At 40.6% G+C, this 27,180-nt stretch overlaps 1 protein-coding gene across 1 annotated transcript in view; it reads right to left on the bottom strand.

The window, feature by feature from the left end:
* Positions 1-27,180, bottom strand: part of MBOAT1 (membrane bound glycerophospholipid O-acyltransferase 1) — a 113,115-nt gene that overhangs the window by 6,297 nt on the left and 79,638 nt on the right. The window contains exons 5-12 of the mRNA XM_082848485.1: positions 24,378-24,433; positions 22,049-22,103; positions 20,420-20,603; positions 18,334-18,526; positions 13,581-13,684; positions 11,547-11,611; positions 9,313-9,445; positions 6,605-6,756 (exon numbers count right to left, since the gene is read on the bottom strand). Coding sequence (XP_082704611.1) covers positions 6,605-6,756; positions 9,313-9,445; positions 11,547-11,611; positions 13,581-13,684; positions 18,334-18,526; positions 20,420-20,603; positions 22,049-22,103; positions 24,378-24,433 — 942 coding nt within the window. The remainder of the gene's footprint in view (positions 1-6,604; positions 6,757-9,312; positions 9,446-11,546; positions 11,612-13,580; positions 13,685-18,333; positions 18,527-20,419; positions 20,604-22,048; positions 22,104-24,377; positions 24,434-27,180) is intronic.

Here is a 27,180-nt window from a genome sequence, read left to right as displayed (position 1 = left end):
TTTATCAATTTTGTTTATCTTCTCAAAGAACCTGCTTTTAGTTTCACTGATCTTTGCTAATGTTTTCGTCTCTATTTCATTTATTTCTGCTCTGATCTTTATGATTTCTTTCCTTCTGCTAACTTTGGGTTTTCTTTGTTCTTCTTTCTCTAGTTGCTTTAGGTGTAAGGTTTGGTTGTTTGAGATTTTTCTTGTTTCCTGAGGAAAGACTGTATTGCTATAAACTTCCCTCCTATAACTGCTTTTGCTGTGTCCCATAGGTTTTGGGTCATTGTGTTTTCATTGTCATTTGTCTCAAGGTATTTTTTGATTTCCTCTTTGATTTCTTCAGTGATCCATTGGTTGTTTAGTAACATATTGTTTAGCCTCCACATGTTTGTTTCTTACAGTTTTTTTCCTGTAATTGATTTCTAATTTCAAGTGTTGTGGTTGGAAAAGATGCTTGATATGATTTCAATTTTCTTAAAATTACCAAGGTGTGACTTGTGACCCAAGATGTGATCTATCCTGGAGAATGTTCCATCTGCACTTCAGAAGAAAGTGTATTCTGCTGCTTTGGGATGTAATGGTCTACAAATATCAATTAAGTCCATCTGTTCTAATGTGTCATTTAAGGCCTGTGTTTCCTTATTGATTTTCTCTCCGGATGATCTGTCCATTGATGAAAGTGGGGTGTTAAAGTCCCCCCCCCAATATTGTGTTACTGTCGATTTCTCCTTTTATGGCTGTTGACATTTGCCTTATATATTGAGGTGCTCCTATGTTGGGTGCATACATATTTACAATTGTCATATCTTCTTCTTGGCTTGATCCCTTGATCATTTTGTAGTGTTCTTCTTTGTCTCCTGTAACAGTCTTTACTTGAAAGTTTATTTTGTCTGACATGAGTATTGCTACTCCAGCTTTCTTTTGATTTGCATTTGCGTGGAATACCTTTTTCCATCCCCTCACTTTCAGTCTGTATGTGTCCCTAGATCTGAAGTGGGTCTCTTGTAGACAGCATATATATGGATCTTGTTTTGTATCCATTCAGCCAGTCTATGTCTTTTGGTAGGAGCATTTAATCCATTTACATTTAAGGTAATTATCAATATTAATGTTCTTATGGCCATTTTGTTGTTTTAGATTTGTTTTTGAAGGTCTTTTTTTCCTCCCCTTCCTCTTTTGTTCTCTCTCTTGTGATTTGATGTCTATCTTTATTGTTGTGTTTGGACTGCTTTTTCTTTTTTTGGGTGTGTATCTGTTGTAGATTTTTGGCTTATGGTTCCCATGAGGTTTTGATATAGCAGTCTATATATGTACAAGATTGTTTTAAGTTGCTGGTCACTTAATTTCCAATATCCTGCATTTGTGCTCTCCTCTTCTCACGATTGCTGGTTTTGATATCATATTTGTGTGCAGATGATTTCCTACCTTTATGTTTGCCTTTACTGATGAGCTTTCCTATTCTTAATTTTCTTGATTCTAGTTGTGGCCTTTTCTTTTCTGCCTAGAGAAGTCCCTGTAGGATTTGTTATAAAGCTGGTTTGGTGGTGCTGAATTCTCTTAGCTTTTGCTTGTCTGTAAAACTTTTTCTCTGTTGAATCTGAATGAGAGCCTTGCTGGGTAGGCTATTCTTGGGTGTAGGTTTTTCCCTTTCATCACTTTACATAATATACCACTCCTTTCTGGCCTGCAGAGTTTCTGAGTTTCAGCTCATAACCCTATGGGGATTCCCTTGTATGTTATTTGTTACTTGTCCCTTGGTGCTTTTAATATTTGTTGTCTTTAGTCTCAGTGTGTTCCTCCTTGGGTTTATCTTGTATGGGACTCTCTGCATTTCCTGGACTTGACTGTTTCCTCTCTCATGTTAGGGAAGTTTTCAGCTATAATCTCTCCAAATATTTTCTCAGGCCCTTTATCTCTCTCTTCTCCTTCTGGGACCCCTATGATGTGAATGTTTGTGCATTTAATGTGGTCCCAGAGGTCTCTGAGACTGTCCTCACGTCTTTTCATTCTTTATTCTGTTTCACGGCAGTGATTTCTACCATTCTGTATTTCAGCTTACTTATTTGTTCTTCTGCTTCAGTTATTCTGCTCTCGATCCCTTCTACTTTATTTTTCATTCCAGTTATTGTATTGTTCATTTCTGTTCATTTGTTCTTTAAATCTTCTAGCTCTTTGTTAAACATCTCTTGTAACTTCTTCACCTGTGCCTCCATTCTTTTTCTGAGATCTTGATCATCTCTACTATCATTACTCTAAATTCTTTTTCAGGTAGGTTGCCTATGTCCACTTCATTTAGTTGTTCTTGTCGGTTTTTATCTTGTTCCTTCGTCTGGAACATATTTCTCTGCTGTCCCATTTTGTCTAACTTTCTGTGTTTGTGGTCTTCTTTCTGCTGGCTGGAGGATCATAGCTCCTCTTGCTTCTGGTGTCTGCCCTCTGGTGGGTGAGGCTGGTCTTGAGGTTTGTGCAGGCTTCCTGGTGGGAGGGACTGGTGCCTGCCCACTTGTAGGTGGAGATGGGTCTTATCCCTCTGGTGGTCAGGGCCATGTCAAGGGGTGTGTTTAGAGGTGGCTGCGAGCTCAGTATGGCTTTATGCACTCTGCTGATGGGTGGGGCTGTGTTCCTACCCTACTGGTTGGTTGGCCTGAGGCGTCCAAGCACTGGAGCCTGTAGGCTGGTGGGAAGGTCCATGTCTTGATGCCAAAATGGCAACCTCTGCGGGAGTTCACGCTGATCAATATCCCCTGGGGCCTCTGCTACCAGTGTCCTTGCCTCCCCACCCCCAGTGAGCCACAGCTGACCCCTGCCTCCCCAGGAGACCCTCCAAGACTTGTAGGTAGGTCCAGCCCCAGCTCCTATGGAGGTACTGCTTTGTGTTGGGTCCCAGGGTACATGAAAACTTGTGCATGCCCTCCAAGAGTGCAGTCTCTGTTTCCCCCAGTCCTGTGGAGCTCCTGTACTCAAGCCCCACGGGCCTTGAGAGCCAAATGCTCTGATGCCAGACCCTCATGCTGGGGAGCCTGATGTGGGGCTCAGGACTCTCATTCTTGTGGGAGAACCTCTGTGATATAATTATTTTCCAGTTTGTGGGTCACCCACCTGACGGGTATAGGATTTATGTCACGAAAGCACCCCTCCTACCGTCTCGTTGTGGCTTCTTCTTTGTCTTTGAATATAAAATATCTCTTTTGGTAGATTCCAGTCTTTTTTGTTGATGGTTGGTCAGCAGTTACAAGTTGTGATTTTGGTGTTTTCACAAGAGGAGGTAAGCTCAAGTCCTTCTACTCTATCATCTTTTCGGAATCACAAGTTCTTTCATAATACATTTAGATGTTCACCTGGGGCTCATTTACAACTTAAAGGAAAAAAATTAGACTAAGAAATTTAAAGCTGGGATTTGTAGTCACTGTACATTGAAAAGTGACTAGCCAGAAAAATGAAGCCCATCTGACATTTAAATGTCAATAAGGGAAGGGTATCCTGAGAAATGGATTTGCATACAACTGCCATTCATTGCCAGTTATTTAAATTATCCCCTAGTGAGGAACAGATCTGGAATGCATCTAGACCCACCTCGACTAAAAAGATGATTCAATTTTTATTTCTTTTGCCAGATTCAGTGATTCTCATAAGAGTTTCTGAAAAAAATTGTTTTTAAAAGATTCTGAAAACTTTTTTTGAGAGGCAATCTAGTAGCCATTGACAACATGTGGCTGTTAAAATTCAAATTAGATAAATTGAAAACTCCGTTCCTCAGTCACACTAGCCACATTTCAAAAGCTCAACAGCCACATGCACTGGTGGCCAACATATTGGATGGCATTTTGGTCATTGTAGAAACTTCTATTGGACAGAGCTGATCTAGACAGGGAACTTAAATTATATACATAAGCAACTATGAAAACAAGATAACATATTAGGTTGAATTGCTTGTAATTGACAGAGGTGACAGAAATGTCAATTTCACCCTAAACAAAGGTGTTTTCTAAAAAAAAATAGATTGTTTTTAAAAAGAAATGGAAATCTACATGAGTGATCTGGATTGATAATGATTGAATTCTTTCCCTCGAACTCCTGCCTAAATATAGAAATTAGCATGCTTAGTTGGTTAAATGCATGTGATCACAAACAAATCACCACTTTGTGCTACTCCCCTAGCAGTAACATTCTTCCAAAATAGCTTCTCCTAGAGAAATTTTTAGTAACTGCACTACTGCTCTTGCTGTTTAAAAAAAAAAAAAAAATTTTTTTTGCATCTGAAACTCGGGCCTTGCTGTGTGTGTTTTAGCTGCTCACCCTCTCTGAGCCTCCACTTCCATATATGATAAACAGGGACACTGATACCTACTCTTGTCTCTTCTCAGCTCACTACTCTCTACCTTGGATTGATTCTATATTCTGCCCACACTCAATGTTTCTCGGGGCTTCCTCCTATCACAACTGCTCCCTGGGTCTGGAACACAACCCACAGTGTCCCATCCACCACTCTCAGCACCCTCAGACTCCAGGACTCAAACGCTGCTTCCTCCCAAGAGCAGATTCCTGGTACAGGCTCTCATAAATCTTTGTACCATTCACTCAGAGTATGATCTTAGTGGGTATTTATAAATTTGTCAATTATTTCCTGTCACTTCCACCAAGCTATCTCCTCCATGGAAGTAAGAATGATTTCTATCTTTTGCTCACCATCCCATCCCCCAGCTTCTAGAAAAGTGCCCAGCACACTGTAGGTATTAAATGGTACTGAGTTAAATACAGGCATTTCTGCTACAACGTGATACATATATTCCTGAAAAAAGTCTTGCATCTGGCAACATCATGTGCTTAAAACACCAGGACTAGGGTGGTTTTTCTGTCTCTCTCTAGTTCCTGTTTATTAGTCCTCATAGGCACTTAGATTTTCCAAACACGGGGGGAAACCCTCAGCCCCATCCATCTTACTCAGGAATGCAAGTCAATGTGTTTCAATGCCTGTTATAAAAAAACAAGTACCTCATTTTTAAAAATCTGATTTAACGGAACATTTTTTATTTCACTGTTCCATTTCTTTTATAAAAGTCATCTCCTCACTAGCAGCTCTCTGCCCTAGAGTAAGGGAGTGTGGAGGGGATTGGGCACCTCCAAAGAAAAGGGAGAGAAGGGCCCAGGGTTCCAAGTTAACCTATGAAGACGGAAGCAGACAACTCAAAACCTATGAGACTTCGTAACACAATGAACACCCAAGCCAGAAACTTGGACAGCCTAGGCAGATAGCTCAACGGGCTAAGGCTGCTTCAGGGGGCAATAAAAGTCCCAGATAATGAAGGGCAAATGCTGGCTAGAGGGCACTGAGACAAGAGAAAGGACAATAGAGCTGTGAGCAAGTGGGGCTGCCCAGAGGGGAGGTGCAGAGGAGGTAAACGAAGATGGTGCAGCTTGGGCAGGGCGCCTCTGAGAAGAGGAAGCCCAGCGCTGGGCGGGCATTCATGGCTCCTACCGCTGTAGCAGCTGAACTGAGGGCTATTTTTGGCTGAAGATTTCATCGTTTTTCCACTCTTCTGGCATCCCTTATCTAGAAAAATTTGTGTATAAACCAGCTCAACTTCCATATTATACGGACATAACTCCTGTGACCTAACTGGCATTATAGAAACAGAATTCATTGAGGAGCACGGTGTACTTCCCTCTACCTTCTTTTCCTATAACCTAAAAAAAAAAAATCATCCTAGACATTGATACCTGTACCAAGTAGTAAAATTTCTTTGATCATTCCTGACCAGCGAGTCCAATCCCTGACGTACAATAAGGCATGTTTGCATGTTTATTTCTAAGCCACTTTTCTGACTGTAGCTATGGTCCAAACTCAATCTGCAAAAGTCTCTGCAAATCAGTAAAGAACACAAGTTGGTATTTATCCAGTACAGACTACACGCCAGACACTGGGCTGAGCCCCTTGCACGTTTGCCTCATTCAATCCTAACACCTAAAGGTGCTTGGAGGTGAATTCTATTCTTACCTTCATTGTACAGTTGAGAAAACACTGGTAAGAGAGGTTAATAACTTGCCAGAGGTCATGTAACCATTTCTCCAAGAGCAGAGAAACACGACTAATTCAACAAGAGAGGGAAACAATAAAAGCACAAAGAGGTCTGCAGTTCATCTGGAGGGCTGGTGTTTGAATATAAGGGCCTGACACCCTTTCCCTAAGACACCCTTTCCCTAAAGGCCTCTTGTCTGTAGGGTGAACCCAGCCCCAGCTGCGGCCTGCTTCTGTCCCTCTCTGAGTGCCCCACGGCCTCCAACATAGCCTAACCCCAGGAAACAGAGGCAAAGGGCAGCGAACTCACCCTCTGAGTCTGTAATCTGGATACATCCCTTCAGAATTCATTGCCATAAGCATCTCTTTCTTACATTAGTCATGGCTGAAGGGCTACCTGTCAACTCTGCTCACTGTATTACTCTTCGTCTGTTGGCATCTCCAGGACGGACACTTCCTCCTAAAGCTTTCTCTAGACATTTTCCCATCGAAAGCGTACGTAGAGATTGTCAGTCCTGATTGATTCAATTTGCCAACTCCTAAGTCCAACACAGAACAGACAAGTTTACTATAGAGCAACCGAGAACAGTGGAAACTTACTTGTATAAACTGATGGTGGGTTCAACGGCCAACATAACGAAGGGGGCGACGGTATAAGAGACGGCCAGCTGAGTGGCAGCCCAGGTGACTATGTCATAAACAACCTTGAGGGCTTTTGACGAAAGGAAGTAATGTCTGTAGTTGTTCCTCACCTGCTCACCAAGGAAGTCATGGTGGATGTGGGGTTGGGGGGGGATGCAAAAAATAGAAACTTTTACTCCATGCATGCAGGTAATACCCCTCAGGAACACAGGAGATAAAAACTACCAACCATCTGAGTTCTATTTTCAACGAAAAATACCATTATGGTTTTTCTTCTTATTAAAAAAATATAAGTTCATTCACTGTAGAAAAATGTTTAAAGAGCTAAGCAGAATCAGATTTTTTTTCTTTAATATCTCCCAGAGAAAAGCACTGTTGAAAAACTTGGCACATACCTTCCAAGTCCTTTATATTCATATATATCCATATTTACGTTTCCAGTGGCGTCAATATATGTTTAGCCTGGTTTTTCATTTAGTAACATAGCATGAATGTTTTTCCATGTCATTAAATATTCATCTGATACAATTTTAATTATGGGAAAGTTAGTCTCCTCTCCCCTGCTACTGTAAACAATTCTGTGATGTATACTCTTGTAGAAAAGTCTCTGCCCTGTTTCCTAATTATTTCCTTTGAATAACAGTAATAATATAATAGTATAATAACATGAGCTACCATTTACTGAGTGCTTACTGTGTGCCAAGCCTGTGCGAATTCCTTATGGGTATCATCTCTGTTGACTCTCCCGGGACACAGGCCTATCATGTAAGCATCAGTATGCCTATTTTCCAGACAAGGAAACAACATTCTTTGAGATGGAAAATGCTGGGTCAAAGGATACTCATTTATAGGTCTTTTGACACAGATTTGGCTCCAGAAAGACACCTAATTTCCAGATGCCAGAACCAAAGACAGAGCTGCAACAATGGCGGGCTTACAGGTAGGTCAGCCTCAAATCAGGAAAGACTTCCTAGGGCTGCCTGGGAAGCTGAGGGCACCTCCTAGGCTCTGAGTTCCTCAGGACAGAGGCTAGGGGTCCATCTGTGGGCAGTACTGAAAAGCATGTAAGAGATTTTACTAGGTAACTTCCTGGGCCTGAGACACTTCATGACTGTTTGAGTTCATTCTCCTTTTGGAAAAAAAATGGAAATACTGTTCTATCAACCCTCTCCCCTCCATCCCTTACCTAACTTATTTGTGAAAAACATTTCCAGGTCACCCAAGAGGCTTTACATAAATTAATCCTTTTCTACCCACTGAAATCAACTAAAGACAGCTTAAGAAATAATACTCTGAAGGTATTAACAAAATTCTGGCCTTTGTTCAAGTTTGTCCTCCCATCTGTGTTTAGTTTTGTGATCCAAGTCAGTATATGTACGGGAGAAAAGAAAATGTCTTCTGTTTTCAATGCACAAATATGTAAAATATGTACTTTAAAGAGTGCTAATCAGAATAATCAATTATCCATCTTGTTCACACATGTATCCCCACAAACCTTCTTCTAACTAAAACAGAAATTCCATGCGCGAGGAACTTTTGTTCACTGCAATAGCCCAGCACCTACTACCATATAGTAGGGCTCCTGAAATATTAATAGAACAGATGAATTCAAGAATCAGTGAAGAGCTAAAAGAAGTGGAAAAAAATTCCCACTCTACCTGTCTCTCCATTGAACAAATATGAAGAAGTTATCCATTTCTATTCCCAGCACTAGACCAGGAGCAGGGGCCACATGTGTTCTACTCTCCATTTTTTCTCCAGTACCCATCACAGTACTTGGCACGTACTAGGCACCCAATAAATATATTTTTAAGATAAAAAAAAGAACGAGTGAATAGCTGTGCTGGGACTCCTAAATCCACATCTAAAAATACAGCTCAACAAATCTCAGTAAAAGCTCTTGGCACCTGAATCAGGAATGCCAAAATCATTATCAAGTATTGAAAGGAAATAAAATTCAAAGCCCTGTATTTGACAGAATACAGTGAATTGTAATTACTTATATACATGTTCATCTCATTCTTTGAGGGCAGGCGTATTTTTTAATTGTTATTATTCTTGCTCTACAGCCAGCAAATGGCAGGAACAGTCTAGGACAAACTGAAGGCTACCCCCAAAACCTAGAGAACCAAATTTATCAAATTCACAAAGGACTTTACACAAACTAATTTAACTGGATCCAACATGAGGGCTGAGAGCAATCTTTAAGAGAACAGTTCCTATGGCTGCAATTTTTCCAGTTGCTCTGAAACCAAATTATTTTTAGGTGTAGGATAATGAAAAGAGAAATTAAGTAGAGTATAAGCAAAATGAAGTTTTACAGAGCCTACGTTAATAATCATTGTCACCTGTAATTAGTAGACTGTATGTTTACAGCCTTTAATGATTAAACATGTTTTCATCTCTTAAGGCACTAAACATTGTTCCTAAAAGTCCTTTTGTTTTGCATACACCCCCTGCAAGTAATATGAAAATAAAATGCTTAACCATTTTATGACCATAAGTTCCAATATATTTAAGTATTTCTCTAATGGGAAGACTTTTGTTGATTTTTCAAAACATCACTCCTACCATCACCCCCAACACCACTTCTGCTGGGACCTAAAACACAAACACACAGGCATCCGATTACTAAGCAAAAGACCCCACAGCCAAAGGGAGCTTACCGTTCTGGCTGCTAGCGTGACAAGGATTCCAGTTAAGAAGGTAAAGTAGTATCCAGGGTAGACACCATGCCACAAGGCAGACAGGATGAAGGTTAGCACTGTGGGGTGCCAGGGAACCCGCTCATAGCACACTCTGTGAAGACAGGAAGGTACAACAGGCCACAGGTCAAACATACCAGAAACTTCCACCTACACCTGCATCATTTTGGAACCAATCATGCAGAAATCATTTGATCCAATATTGATGGCGTGCCTGCCTCACCCTTTTCAGGCACTTGCAGCGCAATCCAAGCAGCTTTGAGCTCTAGTTTTCTTAAACACTCCCACATGGGCCATTCACACAGTCCAATCCCTTTGTAAGATGCATGAATGTTTAACCTCCATAGGACTAAATGATCTGGACCCCATCACACAATATCTAATAAAAGAGTGGTCGCTTTTCCCCAATGAGAGCTCCTGCCTTATAGAAGCTTATTCCACCAATGGCCTAATCTACCAGGATACTTATGGATAAATAAGTGTCATTGGCACTAAAACTTTTAGAATCAGGGTCTTTAGAAGTGAGATCCTTATTTCGTCTAAATTAATTTACTTTTCCACACTGGCCCCAATGTCATCTAACTCATCAACACTGCAGCCTTCTCATCTCTCTTGGCCATGACTCCAGCACAAAATCAACGTGTCAGTTATATGGCTTCTTCAGTCCTCGGTATCTATTGGATTCCAATCCATGAATTTGCCTTAAAGAGGGAGGACATCGTAAGAATCTAGAAGCTGTCAGCAAATACTCTGGAGATCTTTAGCTTCTTGGTTGTTTATTAAAACAACATGACAGGGGACTTCCTGCCAAATTCAGTCCACGGATTGCCAGTGGCACCACAGGAGCAACTACATGGCTTCCTAAATGAGAGGGCCCAGATGAAAAGTAAAACAGAAATCCCAACAGTTAATACCAATCCAGCCTGGATGGGCTGTCAAAAGTGACCAAGTTAAACCCAAACTAAGGACTATGGCCCTCTCTTCATAGGAAGAAAGGGAATGCATTTGAGGAAAGAAACACAGGATGGGACTCCATTTGTAATGTTTCTTTTTGAAATGAGAGGTAGTTTGCATGGGTATTTGTTTCTTACCCTCTGCATTTTTGTATGAATGAAATATTCTATTTTCTAAGATGATTTTTAAATAGTTTTTTTTCATTTTTTATGTGCCCACATGTATGTTCAGTCACATAAAAAATGTTTATGTAGAACAAACTCCTAGTGGAGACTGTAGGACTCTCCACACATTGGGATTATTCAATATACAGAAAGAGGTTTACGCTAAAATGACTTGCAAAATGAATAGCAATAACATTAAGGGCAAATTTTCAAAAACTGCATGTTCAGAGTAGTTGCATGAGTTTACTTTGTTGGAATTATTGTACATTGTCTCTTCTTTTACCCCGATGTTTTAACTGATGAAAAATGCTACTTATCAAAAACAGCAGAATCAACAGCTTAATATTTTTACACTCTCCCTGCACTCATGTGAAAGGAATATTCACGAGCTCAACTTTGCCACTTCAAGGATAACATATCACTAGTTCCACAATAACTAATGTTTCTAATTTTGGAATGTGTAGAAAAACAAAAGGACAGAGAAACAACAAAAATGCAAAGTTGAAAAGCACAAGCATTTGGGGCACCATAAAGCTTTCGATACAGGGGATAAAATAAACACAGCAATCTTCAGTGATCTGATGCTGACACTGACTTTCCATGACATCTGAGCAATAGGCTCTCCTCTAGATAAGAGGCAGCACATCATAGAGCTTAAGAGCCTGGCTCTGGAGAGACACTCATATCTATTATCTATGAGATATGGGCTCATATCTATTGCTCATAAGCTGTGTGACTTTGGGCAAGTTACATAACCCCTCTGTGCCTCACTTTCCTCATCTGTAAAATGGGGATAATAATTACCAACACCTCATGGGATCGTTATGAGGATTAAATGAGTACCTGGTACACAGTAATGGCAGTATGAAGTATTTGGTACAGTAAAATAAATATGCTACCTTGTGACCTTCTCAAATTACTGTATTTCTACTTTTTCATTTACACAGCATAGATGTTAATACCAAACACAAGTGTCAGATGAGGTTACCACTGGCAGACTATCGCTGTTCATCTAATGACACCCATCTAAACATATCCCAGTGCCATGAGTAATGAGGTCGTTTTTGGTTTCCTTACCGCTTTAGCCAAGTAGCTGTCTGAATATTCCAGTTTTCTAAGTACATTTTGAAACTTGTGGCAGTCTAGAAAGGAGAAAATAACACCTATCATTAGCTTTAAAAATACCCCAAGAAATGGAAAGTCCTCCCCAGAATTTCCCTGGCGGCAGATTAGACGTGCTATTTCAACAGTGAGTACTGACTCAGGAGCAGATCCGCTGTTCCATTGCACACAGTCAAATTTTCGGGGGTTTATAAGATTTACTTTGCAACTAAAACTTGGCTCACAAAGTCTCAATTTTTCTCAATCTATTTTCAAATTATAGGACGAGTGAAGGAATGTTTTGTAGGTTTTCCTCCCATTCTGGTGAAACACAAAATTTAAGTCATCTGAATTTTAAAACTAAATACTCTAAAATGGGATTTGCCACCGGAAAAGTTTCATCATGTGAATTTAGCGCCTTTACGGAGACGGCTTGAATTTAATTGTCATCTTTTCATTCTGTGGCCATCTGTAAACCAGGTCAGTCTGGTGAAGTTATTCTACAAATAGCACAGGTTCAAATGCTTCCAATTGTATCTAGAATAGTAAGGAGATTTTATGCAGGAAGGAGTCACAATACAGAAAAGGAAACAGATATCACCCAACTGGCAATGAGGCAGGTAAATCAACCATTGAGAAAGAGAGATTCCAAAATAAGTCAGCAACTGGGTTTTCTCATTCAAAAGAAAAAAGAAGAAAAAAAAGACTTATTAAAGGCTGGTGGTAGAAAGCATGAAGCAAACATTTAAGAACCAGAATTCCTAACGAAGTTGAAAAGTGCAAATGTCACTGTTTTCTGTTTCAACCGTAAGAAAATCTTAGGCCACACACTGGCCTAATGTAATATGTTTGGAAGGAAGGGAGAGAGATATCAGACCAATGATGGACGGACAGACAGACTTTTGCACTATGAGTTTTTAATGTCAAAACCCTACGGAGTTTTATTTATCCATTTAGACACCTTCTATGGCTGATAAAATGCTATACACACAGCTTCAAGGTGCCTTAAATAAGTCGGACTTCCTTGGTATCCTTTAGCTCCTTGTTCTATATCAACTTTATTGGAAATACAAACTTTCTCTTGTTTTCTTTTATAATAAATACATAACTCAGCCCTTTACCCAGAACACAGGTCCCCTGAAGGCCTACTTTCCACCAAATGTGGGTGGCAGGTGGTCAGTCTCCACATCCCGGGATTCCTGCCCTATATGGCATCCCCTTTCTGCCCAAACTCGCCAGTGGCACTCTGCCTGCCCTGTGGCAGGTGGAAAATCAACCACCAGCAACCATGAGTCACGTGGCTGGAGAACCAACACTTTGGTATGTTGAGAATCATGCCCTTCCTCCCAACCAGCTGCCAGGAGGAAAAGGGCCCAAGACTTGGCATTCCTTTCAGCTCCGAGGGATGACAATGCCAAGCGAACCAAGAAGGATGGGGCCCCAGAGAGACCACCTCTAGAGACGGAAACATATCCAGAACTGTGGTCCAAGAACAAAGCCAGCGAAAAAGAAAAACCACACTAATTCTAGTGGCCTAAAAGCTGTGCACCAATTACAATTCTTAAAAGCGAAGGCATTACAAATGTTTCCAAAGGAACCACCAAGAACACTGGCAATGCTGAAATCTAAATACAACTGCTAGTCTGTACCCTTGACTGAGGAAAGGAGAATGTGAACAAGAGAAAATGATATCTGTACTTTCTAGTTGACAGAACAGGAATGTAAGCAACACAAAGATTTTCCTGGCTCTTTTTCAGATTTTTCGTGTGTTGTTACTACTTGAACCATTAATACTGCCAAGAAAGTAGGCACCTTAAAAGAAAGGAAAAAAAAAAAAAAAAGGAAAGAAGTTCCAAGATACAAAATGTCCCCGAGCCTGCTGGAGCCAGCATTTCCTGATAGCAGCTTTTCCTCGCACACTGATGATAAACTTCTGTGGATGCCACACTCACAGCAAACCATCTGCTTTATTCACAATGGCAGCTTGATTCAAAAGCATGATAAACTCACCTCAATTTTCCAGATGTTTAGGTTAGAAAGCAGATCCCAACAGAAATTTCCATTCTTATCCACTCCGCTGAACCCAAAGCCAGCTGCGTTATTCACTGCGTCAGCTATGGTTTTTAAAACAACACATTAGGATGTGGAGCAAAAGTCACATTGCTGCTTTAACAGATACTAAATGTCTGTCTAGCTTTAAGATGAAGAGAGAGAGTTTCCTTGGAAAAGAAACCAAAATAAATTTAAAGGACCTGGCACCATTATGAATCAGTTTGGGCTCTTGGGTGACCTCAACTTTTATTCATTTTTATTCATTCACTAGCATTTAGTGAGCACCTGCTAAGTAAGAAGGAAGGTGCTAGATGCTCACAGAATGCAAAATGAAAAAAAGAGAAATGAAGAAGCAAAACAAAGAAACAGGAAGATTTAGTGACCAACTGGATATAAGGGGAGAAAGGGAAAAAGGTGAAAATACATATAAGCTCAGAGACCAGAAGATATAGGGGACTCCGTCCAAGAGCTGTCATTAAAGATGGCGGGACACAGGCTGATATCATTATATCAGGAGGAGAACCAGCTCTGAAAGAGAAATTGGAGCTTGTTCTGGACATGTTAAGCATGACATGCCAGTAGGATATCAGTTGGGGCAGCCAAGATACAGTTAGAAAAATTTAGAACCTAAGAAAAAGAACGGTTCTAGAGATGTGAATTTGGGACCAGCTGCCATAGAGGCCACATGTGGACACAATGACCAAAGCCACCCTACCCACAACGTCAGTCCAAAAGCTCCTGTGTCCACCGTTATGTCACTTCACTGAACTCTATGAAAATGCCCCCCTGCTGTATTTCAGTTCTACTCAATTCTTTAATGAAATTTTTTACACTCAGAAAGAGATCTGATGAAATCAACACAGTCGTATTATGATCGCCAAGAGGCTAATTTTTTCTCTTCACTTATCTTCTTTCAAGTTCAGCCTGTTAGAATATTTTCCTAAGAAAAATAAACTCATGAAATTTTAAAGTCTGAGATCTGGGGGAGAGCTCAGAGAAACCTTTCCTTCGCTAGTTGTGTTCATTCCATTTCTATGGGAGTTCAGGTCCAACTCCAGCTGGACTTCTGAAGAAAAATCACCCGCTCTAAGTATGCCTCCTTTCCCTTTTGGCAGCGTTGATGATTTAGTATCGCTTATCTTATTCTTAGCTTCACTGTAAAATGATCTGGTTTCTTTTAGAAGAAAGGAGGAAAAGTACCGAGTCCTAATACGTCTTTCTCCCAAGCCGACCGGAGGGAAACTCAGTGGAAAAGAAAAAGAAGAACAAAGGCAGAGTGTACCAGTTAAGAAACCAAGAGTTTTAAAATGTGTGGGCACAAACTGCGAATGACAGAAATAAACTAAACCAGGAGGGGACAAGCCCTTGAGGGTTGTGTTGACAACTAAAAGCAGGGCTGGCTGACCATGCTGGGACCAGCATCGCAACCCAGGAATTCCCTCTCCCATCTCCAGCCTCAGATCTAAAAAAAAGAAGAAGAAGGACTTTTTTTTTTTTTTTTGGTCCTTACTATTTTCCCAGGATTCTGTAAAGCATTCCACAGACATTTCTCATTTAATCACACCATTGTGAGCAAGGTGGTGGTTCAGGGTGGGAATGACAGCTCTCCTGGGTTCCCTTCTCCACTTGGGAACAGGGTCAATTCACAGCCTTGGGAGAGTTGTCTAACTTCTAGAAACCTATTCCCCTGAGTAGAAAATGGATGTAATAACAGTCCCCATTTTAAAGGGATGTTGAAAGGATTAACCCAAATTGAATATATGTAGAGTGCATAACACAGGGCCTGGCCCAAGACAGCACTCAAGAATGTTTAGCTGCCACCATTATTATCGTTATTATTACCACCCCCATCTTGCTATGAAGAAGACTAAAGCTTAGTAATGTTACCACCTGAGTGATCTCAATGTTAAACAGTGCTAGAATCTGAATACTAGAACTCCGGTTCCACAGCCTGAGTGGCTACGAGTCGTCTGAAAGATAAATGTAAGGACCAGAAGCGGTGACTCTCCGAACTGCTGCATTTAGAGGAGGTCAGAATTCCCTGCTCCCCCGAGCGCGTTCTGCTACCCTGTATCCAAGACTGGTTTTTGCTTTAGAGCAGTTAGAGGTTCTAATTTCACCAGTCTAAAACTGGCTTCGCTTGCATGGTACACGGCTCTAACATATGACTGAAGATAAATTCATTTAGACACCCACATTTTGGAATCTGTGATCTTTAGAACACAGCCTGGGCTAAAATTGAGTCTCACTCATTAGTACTAATTAGAAGAAAAACAACCAACCAGCCTCCTATGCTAAGTCCAAAGAAAATAGCTGTACTCTTTCCATAGAAACGGTAGCTAGAATTAGGCTTACACAGTGCAACTCAGCTGAGATTCATCAAGAGGCCAGCTTTAAGGATTAAATTTATAAGCATGTATTATTAATCAATTATATGTAAATGGTGTTTGAAAGAGCTGGATAAAACAATTATTCAGTTAAGCAGTTTAAACATTCCCTGTTACACTATTCATTGCTTCTTTACTCATAAATAATACAAAGCTTAATTTCAGACCAGCCCATGCAATCTAAACTACAACAAACTTCAAATGGAGGCCAAAGTAATGAAGTGTTTCTACGGAAGCCACGAGAAACAATAAAGAAAGGGCAGTGGGGGAGAACAGACAAAGAGGTAAGTCCACAGAGACAGCTGTCCATGGAAAGGGTCACTCCTCTATTCCAAATATCTGGGGTCACTCCGCAACGAGCAGACTGACGGCAGACACCCCTGTGCCCCGTAAGCCCCTCCCCACCCAGGTCCCCGCCAGCACAACCCACCTCGTGTTAGACTTTCCCTATGAGGCTACGGCATGGCCTTTCTTTCCTCCTTAAATCAGGAGCTGCTTTAATCCAGAAGCCAGCCCATAAGCCCTGGGATACAGAATATGGCAGCGGGAAGGGGAGGGAGAGGGGAAAAGAAAAGGAGGAAAAGTGAAGAAGTAGAAGTTAGGAAAGGAGTGAGATTCTATCACACTCACACACACACACACACACACACACACACACACACACACACACACACACACACACACACACACACACACACACACACTCTCCCTCTCTCTCTCTCAAGGTTGGAGCAAAGCGAAAACTCTACTTCACATACAAAAATATGCCCAGTATTCCATCCATAGTAGGCCTAATGCCTACCTACGAAGGAAATTATTTTTCAATAATAAAGCATCTGCAGAAAAAGGAATCAGACACACGGAGACTCTGGAAGCCCTCCCCAAGGACCATCCATATACATCATCCCCTCTGTAATCCTACTACTGGGGCAGCTCTTGACGTGTATTGCCTGGTTCGTGTACACGTCTGTGTCCTCACAGACTGTAACGGTCTTGAGGGCTGAGATATCTTACTCACCTTTGAGTTCCTCATAGCACACAGACTGGTACTCCACAAAAAAACTCCTTGAATTAAACTGAATGGGACCAGAAACAAAATTTCCCCCGTGGCAAATTTTGGAAAACCTCTGAAGTCTCTCTCTGGTCAAGCGTAACATAAATACTGCGCTAGACTGAACTTGTCTCTGAACATTGTGACCTTTAAAAATAATTTGGACCAGGAGCAGGGAAGAAAGAGGAATGGGGGGTTATTGCTTTGTTTAATGGACAGTTTCTGTTTCAGGAAAAGTTCTGGAGATGGATGGTGGTGACGATGGTTGCACAACGCTGAATGAACTTAACGCCATTAAATCGTACACTAAAGATGGTTAAAATGGCAACTTTTACATTATGTATATTTTACCGTAATAAAAATAATAAATGAAAAAAACAGTAGCTACAAACTTGATTTGGGGGCTATAAACGTGGAGCATGAAATGAGAGACGAGAACTCAATTAAGTGCTGTGCCCTTATGAAATATGGACTGAGCACTAGGAACTGAGTTTAATAATCTATTTGGCTACATAAACCAAGTCACTGTTCCCTGACATCAAGCCCCAGGTCACTGGCAGCTAAGGTGTTAAACTTCCATTCCTGAAAGGGTTCCAAATGTGAAATAGATACGGTTACCATGCCTTATCAAAATACTTTACCATTCTTGGTAAGTAAACAGAAGGTTTACTGCTCACTTTAGCAAAGGTTTCAACTTTTCTGGTCTGAAATTATTTAAAAGGAAAGAGATGAAACCTTAATATTGACTAAAGTTATCTCACAGGGGGGAAAAAAGTGTGATAATACCAAATTAAGTTGAACTTTCTACCTTTAAAAAAAAAAAGTCACTTGAAATCAGTTTCTTTCTAAGGCATGAAGCTTAACCAACAATTTCTTAAAGAAGTGTAACCTAAATGAGCACGTGTGTTGACACAATTAAGTCAGTGTATATCCTGTATTACAGACAAGCCAGAAAAATTACCAGAAAGCCAGATCATTCTGGAATTTTCCCCTAACTTTCCAAGTAGGATTGGTAGAAGAAGCAGCTTCCAGGTTGTGACGTCTGTTAATAACAACAGCCGGGATTTCTTTCCTCCTTATCACAGATAATTGAGTTTATGGGCGGCGGGAAAGAAGAGGGTTACTCCGGAAGGTAGAAAGTGACCCTGGCTCAACTGCCTTCCATCACGCATTGGACTTTTTTTAGATTAGCTGATCCAAATGCTGCCCTGGCCAAGCCGTCCAAGGAGTATCATTTTTCCCTCATTCAGTTAGCACCCTCCAACAAACTCACCTAACGTCCAGGCAAAGTAATACTTCGGCTTCGAGGCCTGCATGACCACATATAAGTAGCAGAGTCGGGTCAGAAAGTTTGCTTTATGAACAAACCAGTCGTCAACCAGGCAGGTGACAGGGAAGGTCTTCGTAAGCGTCAAAAACAAAAGGAGAGACACCAAGGTCATGCACAATTTGTGTATCACGGCTCCCTGAAAATGGGGGGAGAAATGAGGTAACTATTCAGAAGACACTGGTATGAGGAAAACAATTTCAGCAAAGGCACACTGAGAACAAAGCCGTTTCAAAGCCGCTTTGGCAATATTCTCTAGAAGGAGTGGCAAAAGGCATTCTTCCTCGGGCACGTATTGGGTGATGGGCATTGTGTGCTATATGTAGATGCAGAATACACCTCTGACACCGGAGGTGGATGGATCTAAAACAAAAGAAAACGTTTACCGGCACATTCTACCAACAATGGGCAGCTGGTTTTATTACCCAAAACATAAGAGAAATCAGGGACATTACAGGGTGGCGATCTTCCATCAGAAAGAACGAACCATTGGCCTTGCGGTCCTGCAGCCAGCAGAGCCAAGGAAATGGGTTTGAATCACCAGCAAGGGGCACAGAGGCTTAGTTGGGAAGGATTATGTGCACATGATTACATGTCTGAGCCAGAACGTGGGCAGGTAGTAGAAAGCTTTAGAAAACCTTTCTGGATGGTTTACATGTAGTCTGCTCTGGGGTTAAGCTATACAGAGGTTTTCAATTCCCCTGGATGGAATCGTTTTGCCTGGTTCCCCTGACATTCCAAACATCAACAGAATTATAGTTCCCAACTTTATAAAAACAGACTTCTTTTACTTGTAACATAGGGATAGCGGTAGCACCTCCCCCAGAGGGTGGCTTGGGGTTTCAGCGCGTCAATATTTACAAGGGGCTGAAAGCAGTGCGGGGCTCCCCATTAAGTGCGCACCACGCTTAACTATGATGACACTGCTGAGGGGCCAGCAGCTTGTGTGCGCCAGCCCCTCCCATCCATGTGTCCTTAGCCAAAATGCAACCTTACCGCTTCATGTTCTCTGGGCACAAAAAAATGCGAGAGTCTCCTTGGAGGGTGATGTGAAGACTCTCTAATAATGTTATTTTCCAAATTCAAGTATGTGAAACGCAGCACTCCTGTGACAGATACTCCCTAGAAACACCTGTGGTTACTTTGATGTCTCCCAGCCACGGTGACCTCACTCGTAGATTATGTCAATAAAACCGCTGGGGCTGAGACATCTAAGTAATCATAAAGAGCAGAGGACCCAAATGTGTCAAAACTCTCCAAAAATGCATGCTCTATTAATCACTTAAATTTTCAAATACTTAATGCTGCCTAAAAATATTTAAATTATCCTCAATTTCTCCCTTTCCAATGTTCCCCATCCCTTCAATTAATTACAAATTTCCCTTAAATACAGGATATTTGATCTGGATAAATTCAGCATATTTGTAAAGTTCAGTGAATTAAGCACATGTTGACTAATCTGAGGTTAATACATTTCAGATTAAAATTTAAATGTTGTTTAAAAAAACCACCTAAACTCTCTCAAAGTCAATATGACCAAACTACAGGCATGCCAGTGTAAAACTGGTTTCCCTTGTCATAAAAGCAGGATCTGCAATAAAAAGCACATTTATTCTGGTCCCACTCTTTCCTCCTCCACCATTTATGACATAGTATCTTTTGGCTGTCTATGAATTTCTATTCATAAAGAGAAAACACTCATAAATTTGAATGTGTTAACAAGCACAGTCATAGGCACATTGTAGGCACTAAATATTGGCTGGTTGGCAAATGGGTTAATTGCTTCAATATTCCCAGCCAATGAGCTGTGAATTGGCTCTGTGAAATAAACATCTGTTGCTCCAACACAGAGAACTACTGCAAATAAATACCAATATTGATATTTTAAACAAACGGGGGGAAAATGTTACCAGCCAAGATTTCTGATAAACTGTTTGGCTTTTTAATTAGAACAATTAAAAGTGACAGTCAGCCCTGGCAGCAAAGCTCATTTTCTGGACCTCTGGGTAAATACTTGGCACTAAAAACTTACAGTGGGAGAAGGTTCTGGCAGGCTGTGGAAGCCTTTTTCCTTCCAGTTCACTTCCAGCAACTTCATGTGTGTATGTCTCCCCTCAATGAAGGCTATATACTCCTTGAAATTGTTACAAGGGCCTGCTATGACACTCATGAAGTTGAGAAGGTAGCTTACGTATTCCAAAAAGGAGGGTTTTGCTCTGCGAAAATAAAGAAAAAAGTTGAAGAGTCTTCAGTCTTTGATTTTTCGTTCATATTTGCAAATATGCTGATCGTAAACACAGGTGTTGTCTCTGCGGGTTGTTAAACGTGGCATGATCTTTCCTTGTTCTGGTTCTTTAAAAATCCGTCTAAGGAGAAATCTAGTTGAAAGGAAGTTATTGAGGTGGGTGGCGCAGAGAAGGCACAGCACTCCGTGGCGCCCTCTGCTGGCCACCCACAGCTATAAACGCGGAGGGCCAGGAGTGGGCCAAGGGCAACCCTGAGGCTGGGAAACGTTCTTTCTCAACAACCTTGGCTGTCTGTCTACCAGAGAAAATGAAGGTACTGAACATAAGGCAGGGTCGGAACCCGACCTAACGTGAGTTGGTTGAGATGCTTTGAAATGGGAAAACTCCCTCCCAACTGCCAAAATAAATACAAAACAAATGATGGGTAGAACCGGTTTCCACTTGAGGCCACACAAACTACAGCTGTAACAGCCTCTTGTCTGCTTTGGCATCCAGACACGAGGTCCTGGACAACGGACAAGGGTAGTGGCGGGAAAAAATTTCTAGAGACCAGTTCTGTCTAGTGTTTTAAGGGCCTTTGAAAGGGCATGCTCGTCAAGCAGGACAGAATTGTGGGCAAAGGCTTCCTCAGATGCCATTGCTAACCAGTCACTGGAATTATGCCCTATAGCATTTACACCCCCGTGATGCTTAGCAAAGAACTTGGTTCATTAGACTTCCAATGATAACTTTCTACGTGGCTTCCAAGTCCCAATTTCTTAATGAAGGAATGAAGCTGGGACCCTCTCTTACATATCCCAGTTATTTCCTGCTACTCTCTGGTAGGAACCCTCCACCATGGCTGCACCACTCTTCCCCATAAGCCATTTCTGCTCCTCTGTCAGCGTTATTCTCCTACTTTATACGGCCTCCTTTCCTCTCCGATACCCATCCTCTTTCTACTACATATCAACACTGGCCAAAGACCACCTTCAGCTTCCTCCTTCATCCTATTCTCCAGCCCATATTTATCTCTCCAACCCCACTTCCTATCTTTTTTCATGCCAGCATAATCATACTGATAGGCACTGATAATTAACTGTTTCTTGGTAACCCTCAGACACATGCCCAATAAAAATAATTTTGGAATAAAGAGAACAACCCCACTGAAGGAGAATCCTGTAAAACTAACAAAATACAGAGCCAGTTACCCTTCGATCTAGCACTCTCAGTTCTGGGAATCTATCCCACAGCTATACCCAAACCCATTTAAAATGACCTATGGACAAGGTTATCATGGCTTACCATTTATAAGAGCCAAAGACTGGTAGACAACCCAAGTGTCCATCAATAGCAGATTCATTCAATAAACAACATTAAGGAAGATCTCTGGATACTGGTACCCAAGGGGCTCAAGAATATATTGTCAAACTTACTTTACAGCAAGCCGACGTTGCTCAGTGGAAAGATCTTCAGCCTTTCGACCTAATCCTATGAAAAGAAATATTGAGAAATAAGAAGGTTTTTTTTTTGTTTTTTGTTTTTTTAAAATATTTATTTATTTATTTAATTTATTTGGCTGCACTGGGTATTAGTTGCAGCATATGGGATCTTCCTTGTGGCATGTGAGCTCTTAGTTGTGGAATGTGGGATCTAGTTCCCTGACCAGGGATAGAACCTGGGCCCCCTGCACTGAGAGTGCAGAGTCTTAACCACTGTGCCACCGGGGAAGTCCCAAGAAATAAGAAGTTTTAAGTGAAGTAGATAACTTAATCCTTAAAGAGGCTTATAAAAACTCATTTGAAAGAAGTGATTCGTTTTTGTTTCATCGATCATAAACAGTCCCCGTTCTCCATTTTTTTCAATGGATCAAAGGGCTGCCTGTAAGGACACGTGTGAGGAGGAAAGTCTCTATAGGTTATGAAGAGGGGAGAATTCAGGGGTTACCCCGATTTAATTCACACAGTATGAACATGGATCCCAGAGAACCCTTCACACCTCATACACTCCTTACCATGCTGTATACGTTTTCATTGCTCCATGAGAGACATAAGCCTGCCTTTGCAGCCAGCACCTGCCTAACTGCCTTCCTGATTATGCTGGGTGCAGATACCTGGTATAAGCTGGGAATGCAATGGAATGGATGGGGAAAGGAATAGGGGACTTTCCTCTTCCACAAAAAACAGGAAACGTAACCCTGAATGCATGGAAAACACAAAAGAATGATCAAGAGGTTTTTCTTCTTTTAAAACTCATCCATGCCAGAAAAACTCCCAACCAAATCACATTTGTGCTTCCTATAAAATCTGTATGTTAACTAATAGTCAAGGAAACCGAACTGTCATCTTAAGAGCAGAAGAAGTCGACTTTAAAACTGTATATTCAGCTAAGACTGATTAGGGTTACCGACCATCAAGGCAACTCAAAAACATGCCTAAGAGAAGGCAGAGTGTCTCTGGAATTTACTGTTCCTCCCACACACAAGAAAAAAAAAAAGAAAAAGGCAAATAAACATTTTGCTGCATGTAAGGGATGTTCCAAACAACAGGGTAAACTGAGAATGCTTTAAAAAGTAAATTTAGGCAAAAATCCTGTGTATTAAAAACAAAACAAAACCAAGAAGCCATGTTAATAAAAGAAAAAAAATCACACTCACTTTTTTCTAAGATCTCATCAAATAGTACACCTCTGGCAATCCCAGGAATTAAATTGATTTTAGCTATTGACTTACGGTGCTAGTGGGAGTCTATAACAACTACCAAATGGTTTTCAGGTACAAAAATACGGACCAAATCATCCCATTTTGCCCAGGACTTTGCCAACGTGGGCACTAAAAAGCTCATATCCTGGGAAACTTCTGGGCTCTGGGCAAACCAGGACCGTTGCTCACCCTAGAAAGACTCCATCCTCAGAATAAAATTACTCAGTTCTCTACAGAATGACTAAATCACCAAGTATGAACTAGGAATAGACAGGGTCAAAACGAAATTAAATCAGCTCCCCAGCTGTAAGGAATAACAGGAAGACTCGCTAGCAGAGACCAAATCTTCCCAACCCGTCAACACAAAAAGAAGTTTCAACAGTCGCCAAGCATTTGCCAGAGCCGTACGAATCCGCAGAAGATACCTTTACTAATTGCACCTGGCGCCTCTTAAGCCCATATTGAAACCTTCCACATGGATGGAAGGGCCATCCTCCTTTCCTGGAACCCAGTACTAACAGTGGAAATAATCACACTTTCTGGCCATTATCAGGAAGGGCCTGAGCGAAGAAAATGTTCAGTTTTATAGAAAGAAAAGATAATTTTTCTTCCCAGCTTTTTATAGGTTTGGGCTAATCTCATTAGATAATTTTCCAAGCCCCTGTACCCCCCAAAAATGGTTAACTAGCCAATGCTGTTTAACATTTTATTACCTCATGAGCTTCTCGGAGAGTAAACCAAAGAAAAAGGATTCCATTTCTTCTGAATGGATTTGGAAATGAAGGGCAGAGAGCACCACACATTAACTTAAATTTAAAACACTGTAAAACTAAACAGAAAACCCACCATTCTCAATATAAACATTTTAGCCAAGACTAAGGATTCAGCAGGGAAATGGTAAATAATAGCTGGGAAAGTAAAAAGCTATGATTAAAGTGGGCTGCAATTTTTTTTGCAAGATCTGCCAGCCCTTGTCTAGCCTTTGAACTGTGTATACGGTAGAAAAGAAGAGCTCTGAAGGACAGGCTCACTCTTAGAACCAAAAGGAGGGCTGTTTTTCTCACCGTCATGAACTTGGAATGCCAAGGTTGTGATCTTCTGAGTGACAATCATCAAAGGCCTAAAAGGAAGACAGAAAACAATCAAGATTGGCAGGACTGCCCCTGGAGAAAACATTTATTCCATTTCTGGGCATGGTAGTGTTTCATCTTGAAGATTATGAAATACAGAATTCAAACAATTGTTTTTCCCTTCCAAATCACTTTAAAGAAGTAGATAGGCAACAGTGAACAAGAAGATCACCGGAGAAACTCCCTCTTGCGTTCTTACTCTAAGCTAAGTTCTAGGACCAGCCCTGCCAGCATCGCCTGGAGCTTGTCAGAAACATAGACTTTCACACTCCATTCCCACCCCGGAAAATGAGAACCTGCATTTTAACAAGATCTCCATGGAATTCAAATGCACATTTAAATGTAAGAAGCGCTGGTTTGGGAGGTGACCTAATCCAGTGCCCTGGTTCCACCTGGATGGATATGATCTTGGCTTCTTCATGCGAATATGCTCTAACCTGCTTTGTTCTATTTAAAGGCAATTCTTTCATTCACACATAGTAAAAGATACATTTGTAAAATGTAGCTGCCTGTAAATAAACCATTTAGTGACCAAAAATAGCACCAATCTTATTTTGAAAAAAGCCATCCAATACAAGCCTAAGAAGTGACACCCATGTCGACAAGCATGTCAAGATAATTCAGTGTATACCTATATCCCCATATATATGTATACATATAGCTGATTCACTTTGTTATACAGCAGAAACTAACACAACACTGTAAAGCAATTATGCTGCAATGAAGATGTTCAAAAAAAAATCACACACACACAAAAAGATAATTCAATGGAAGCAATAGTCTCTTCAACAAATAGCGATGGGACAACTAGATATCCACATAAAAAGCATACAAAAAGTAACTAAAAATGGTTCAAAGACCTAAATGTAAGCGCTGAACTATAAAACTCTTAGAAGAAAACACAGGCATAAATCTTCATGACCTTAGATTTGGCGATGACTTCTTAGATGTAACACCAAAAGCACAAGTAACAAAAGGAAAAGATAGATTAAATGGATATCATTAAAACTTAAAATTTTGTGCTTCAAAGGACACACACAATCAAGAAAGTGAAATTCACAGAATGCATGAAAATATGCGCAAATCATATATCTGCTAAGGAACTCGTGCTAGACTACATAAAGAACGCTTCCAACTCAATAATAAAAAGACAAAAGTAACAATTTAAAAATGGCCAAAGGATCTGAATGGACATTTATATTAAAAAAAGATAAAGAAATGGTGAAGAAGCACATGAAAAGATGCTCAGTAGTAATCAACCCTCAGAGAAATGCAAATCAAAACCACAATGCGATACGACTTCACAAGCACTAGGATGACCAGAATCAAAAAGACAGATTGTTTTGGCCACAAGGTGGAGAATTGGAACCCTCACACGTTACTGGTGGGAATATTAAACAGTGCAGTTACCTGAGAAACAGTCTGGCAGTTTCTCAGAACGTTAAACATAGAATTACCACATGACCAAGCAATTCCACTCCTAGGTATATACCCATGAGAAATAAAAACATGTCTACACAAAAACTTGTACATACATGTTCAGAGAAACATTATTCATAACAGCCCCAAAAGAAATAACCCAAATGTCCATCAACTGATGAATGGATAAATAAAATGTGATATGTCCCTCTAATAGAATATTATTCAGCAATAAAAACAATAAAGTACTGATACATGCTACAACATGGATAGACCTTGAAAACACTATGCTAAGTGAAAAAAGCCAGACATAAATGGCCACATATTGTATGATTCCATTTATATGAAATATCTAGACTAGGCAAATCCACAGAGAAATGGGTTGCTGGTTGCCTAAGTCTCGGGGAATTGGGAACACTATGCTAAGTGAAAAAAGCCAGACATAAATGGCCACATATTGTATGATTCCATTTATATGAAATATCTAGACTAGGCAAATCCACAGAGAAATGGGTTGCTGGTTGCCTAAGTCTCGGGGAATTGGGAGGAAATGAGGTGTGACAGCTAATGCATACAGGTTTCTTTGGGTTGGGTGGGTGATGAAAATGTTGCAAAATTAACTGTGGTAAAATGGTTACACTCCGTAAATTCACTCCGCATATGTGTTTAAACCTGCTGAATTGTATACTTTAAGTGGTTGAATTGCATTGTATGTGAATTATATCTCAATAAAGCTGCAATTAAAATGACACCTGAAAACTGAACAGCTACACGTAAAAGAATGAAACGAGAACATCCTCTAACACCATAAAAATAAACGCAAAATAAGCACAAAAATAAACTCAAAATGGATTAAACATCTAAATGTAAGGCCAGACACTATAAAACTCTTGGAAACATAGGCAGAACACTCTCTGACATAAATCGCAGCAAGATCTTTTTTGATCCACCTCTGAGAGTAATGAAAATAAAAATAAACAAATGGGACCTAATGAAACTCAAAAGCTTTTACACTGTGAAGGAAACCATCGATAAAACAAAAAGAAAACCCACAGAATGGGAGAAAATATTTGCAAGCGAAGCAGCTGATAAGGGACTAATCTCCAAACTATACAAATAGCACATGCAGCTCAATATCAAAAAAACAAACAACCCAATCAAAAAATGGGCAGAAGATCTAAATACACATTTCTCCAAAGAAGACATACAGATGGCCAAGAGGCACATGAAAAGATGCTCAACATCACTAATTATTAGAGAAATGCAAATCAAAACTACAATGAGGTATCACCTCCTACCGGTTTAGACTGGCCATCAT

The sequence above is a fragment of the Leucopleurus acutus genome (genome assembly GCF_964270905.1).
Source record: "Leucopleurus acutus genome assembly, chromosome: 10".
Taxonomy (NCBI): domain Eukaryota; kingdom Metazoa; phylum Chordata; class Mammalia; order Artiodactyla; family Delphinidae; genus Leucopleurus; species Leucopleurus acutus.
This window is presented reverse-complemented; position numbering and strand designations above follow the sequence as displayed.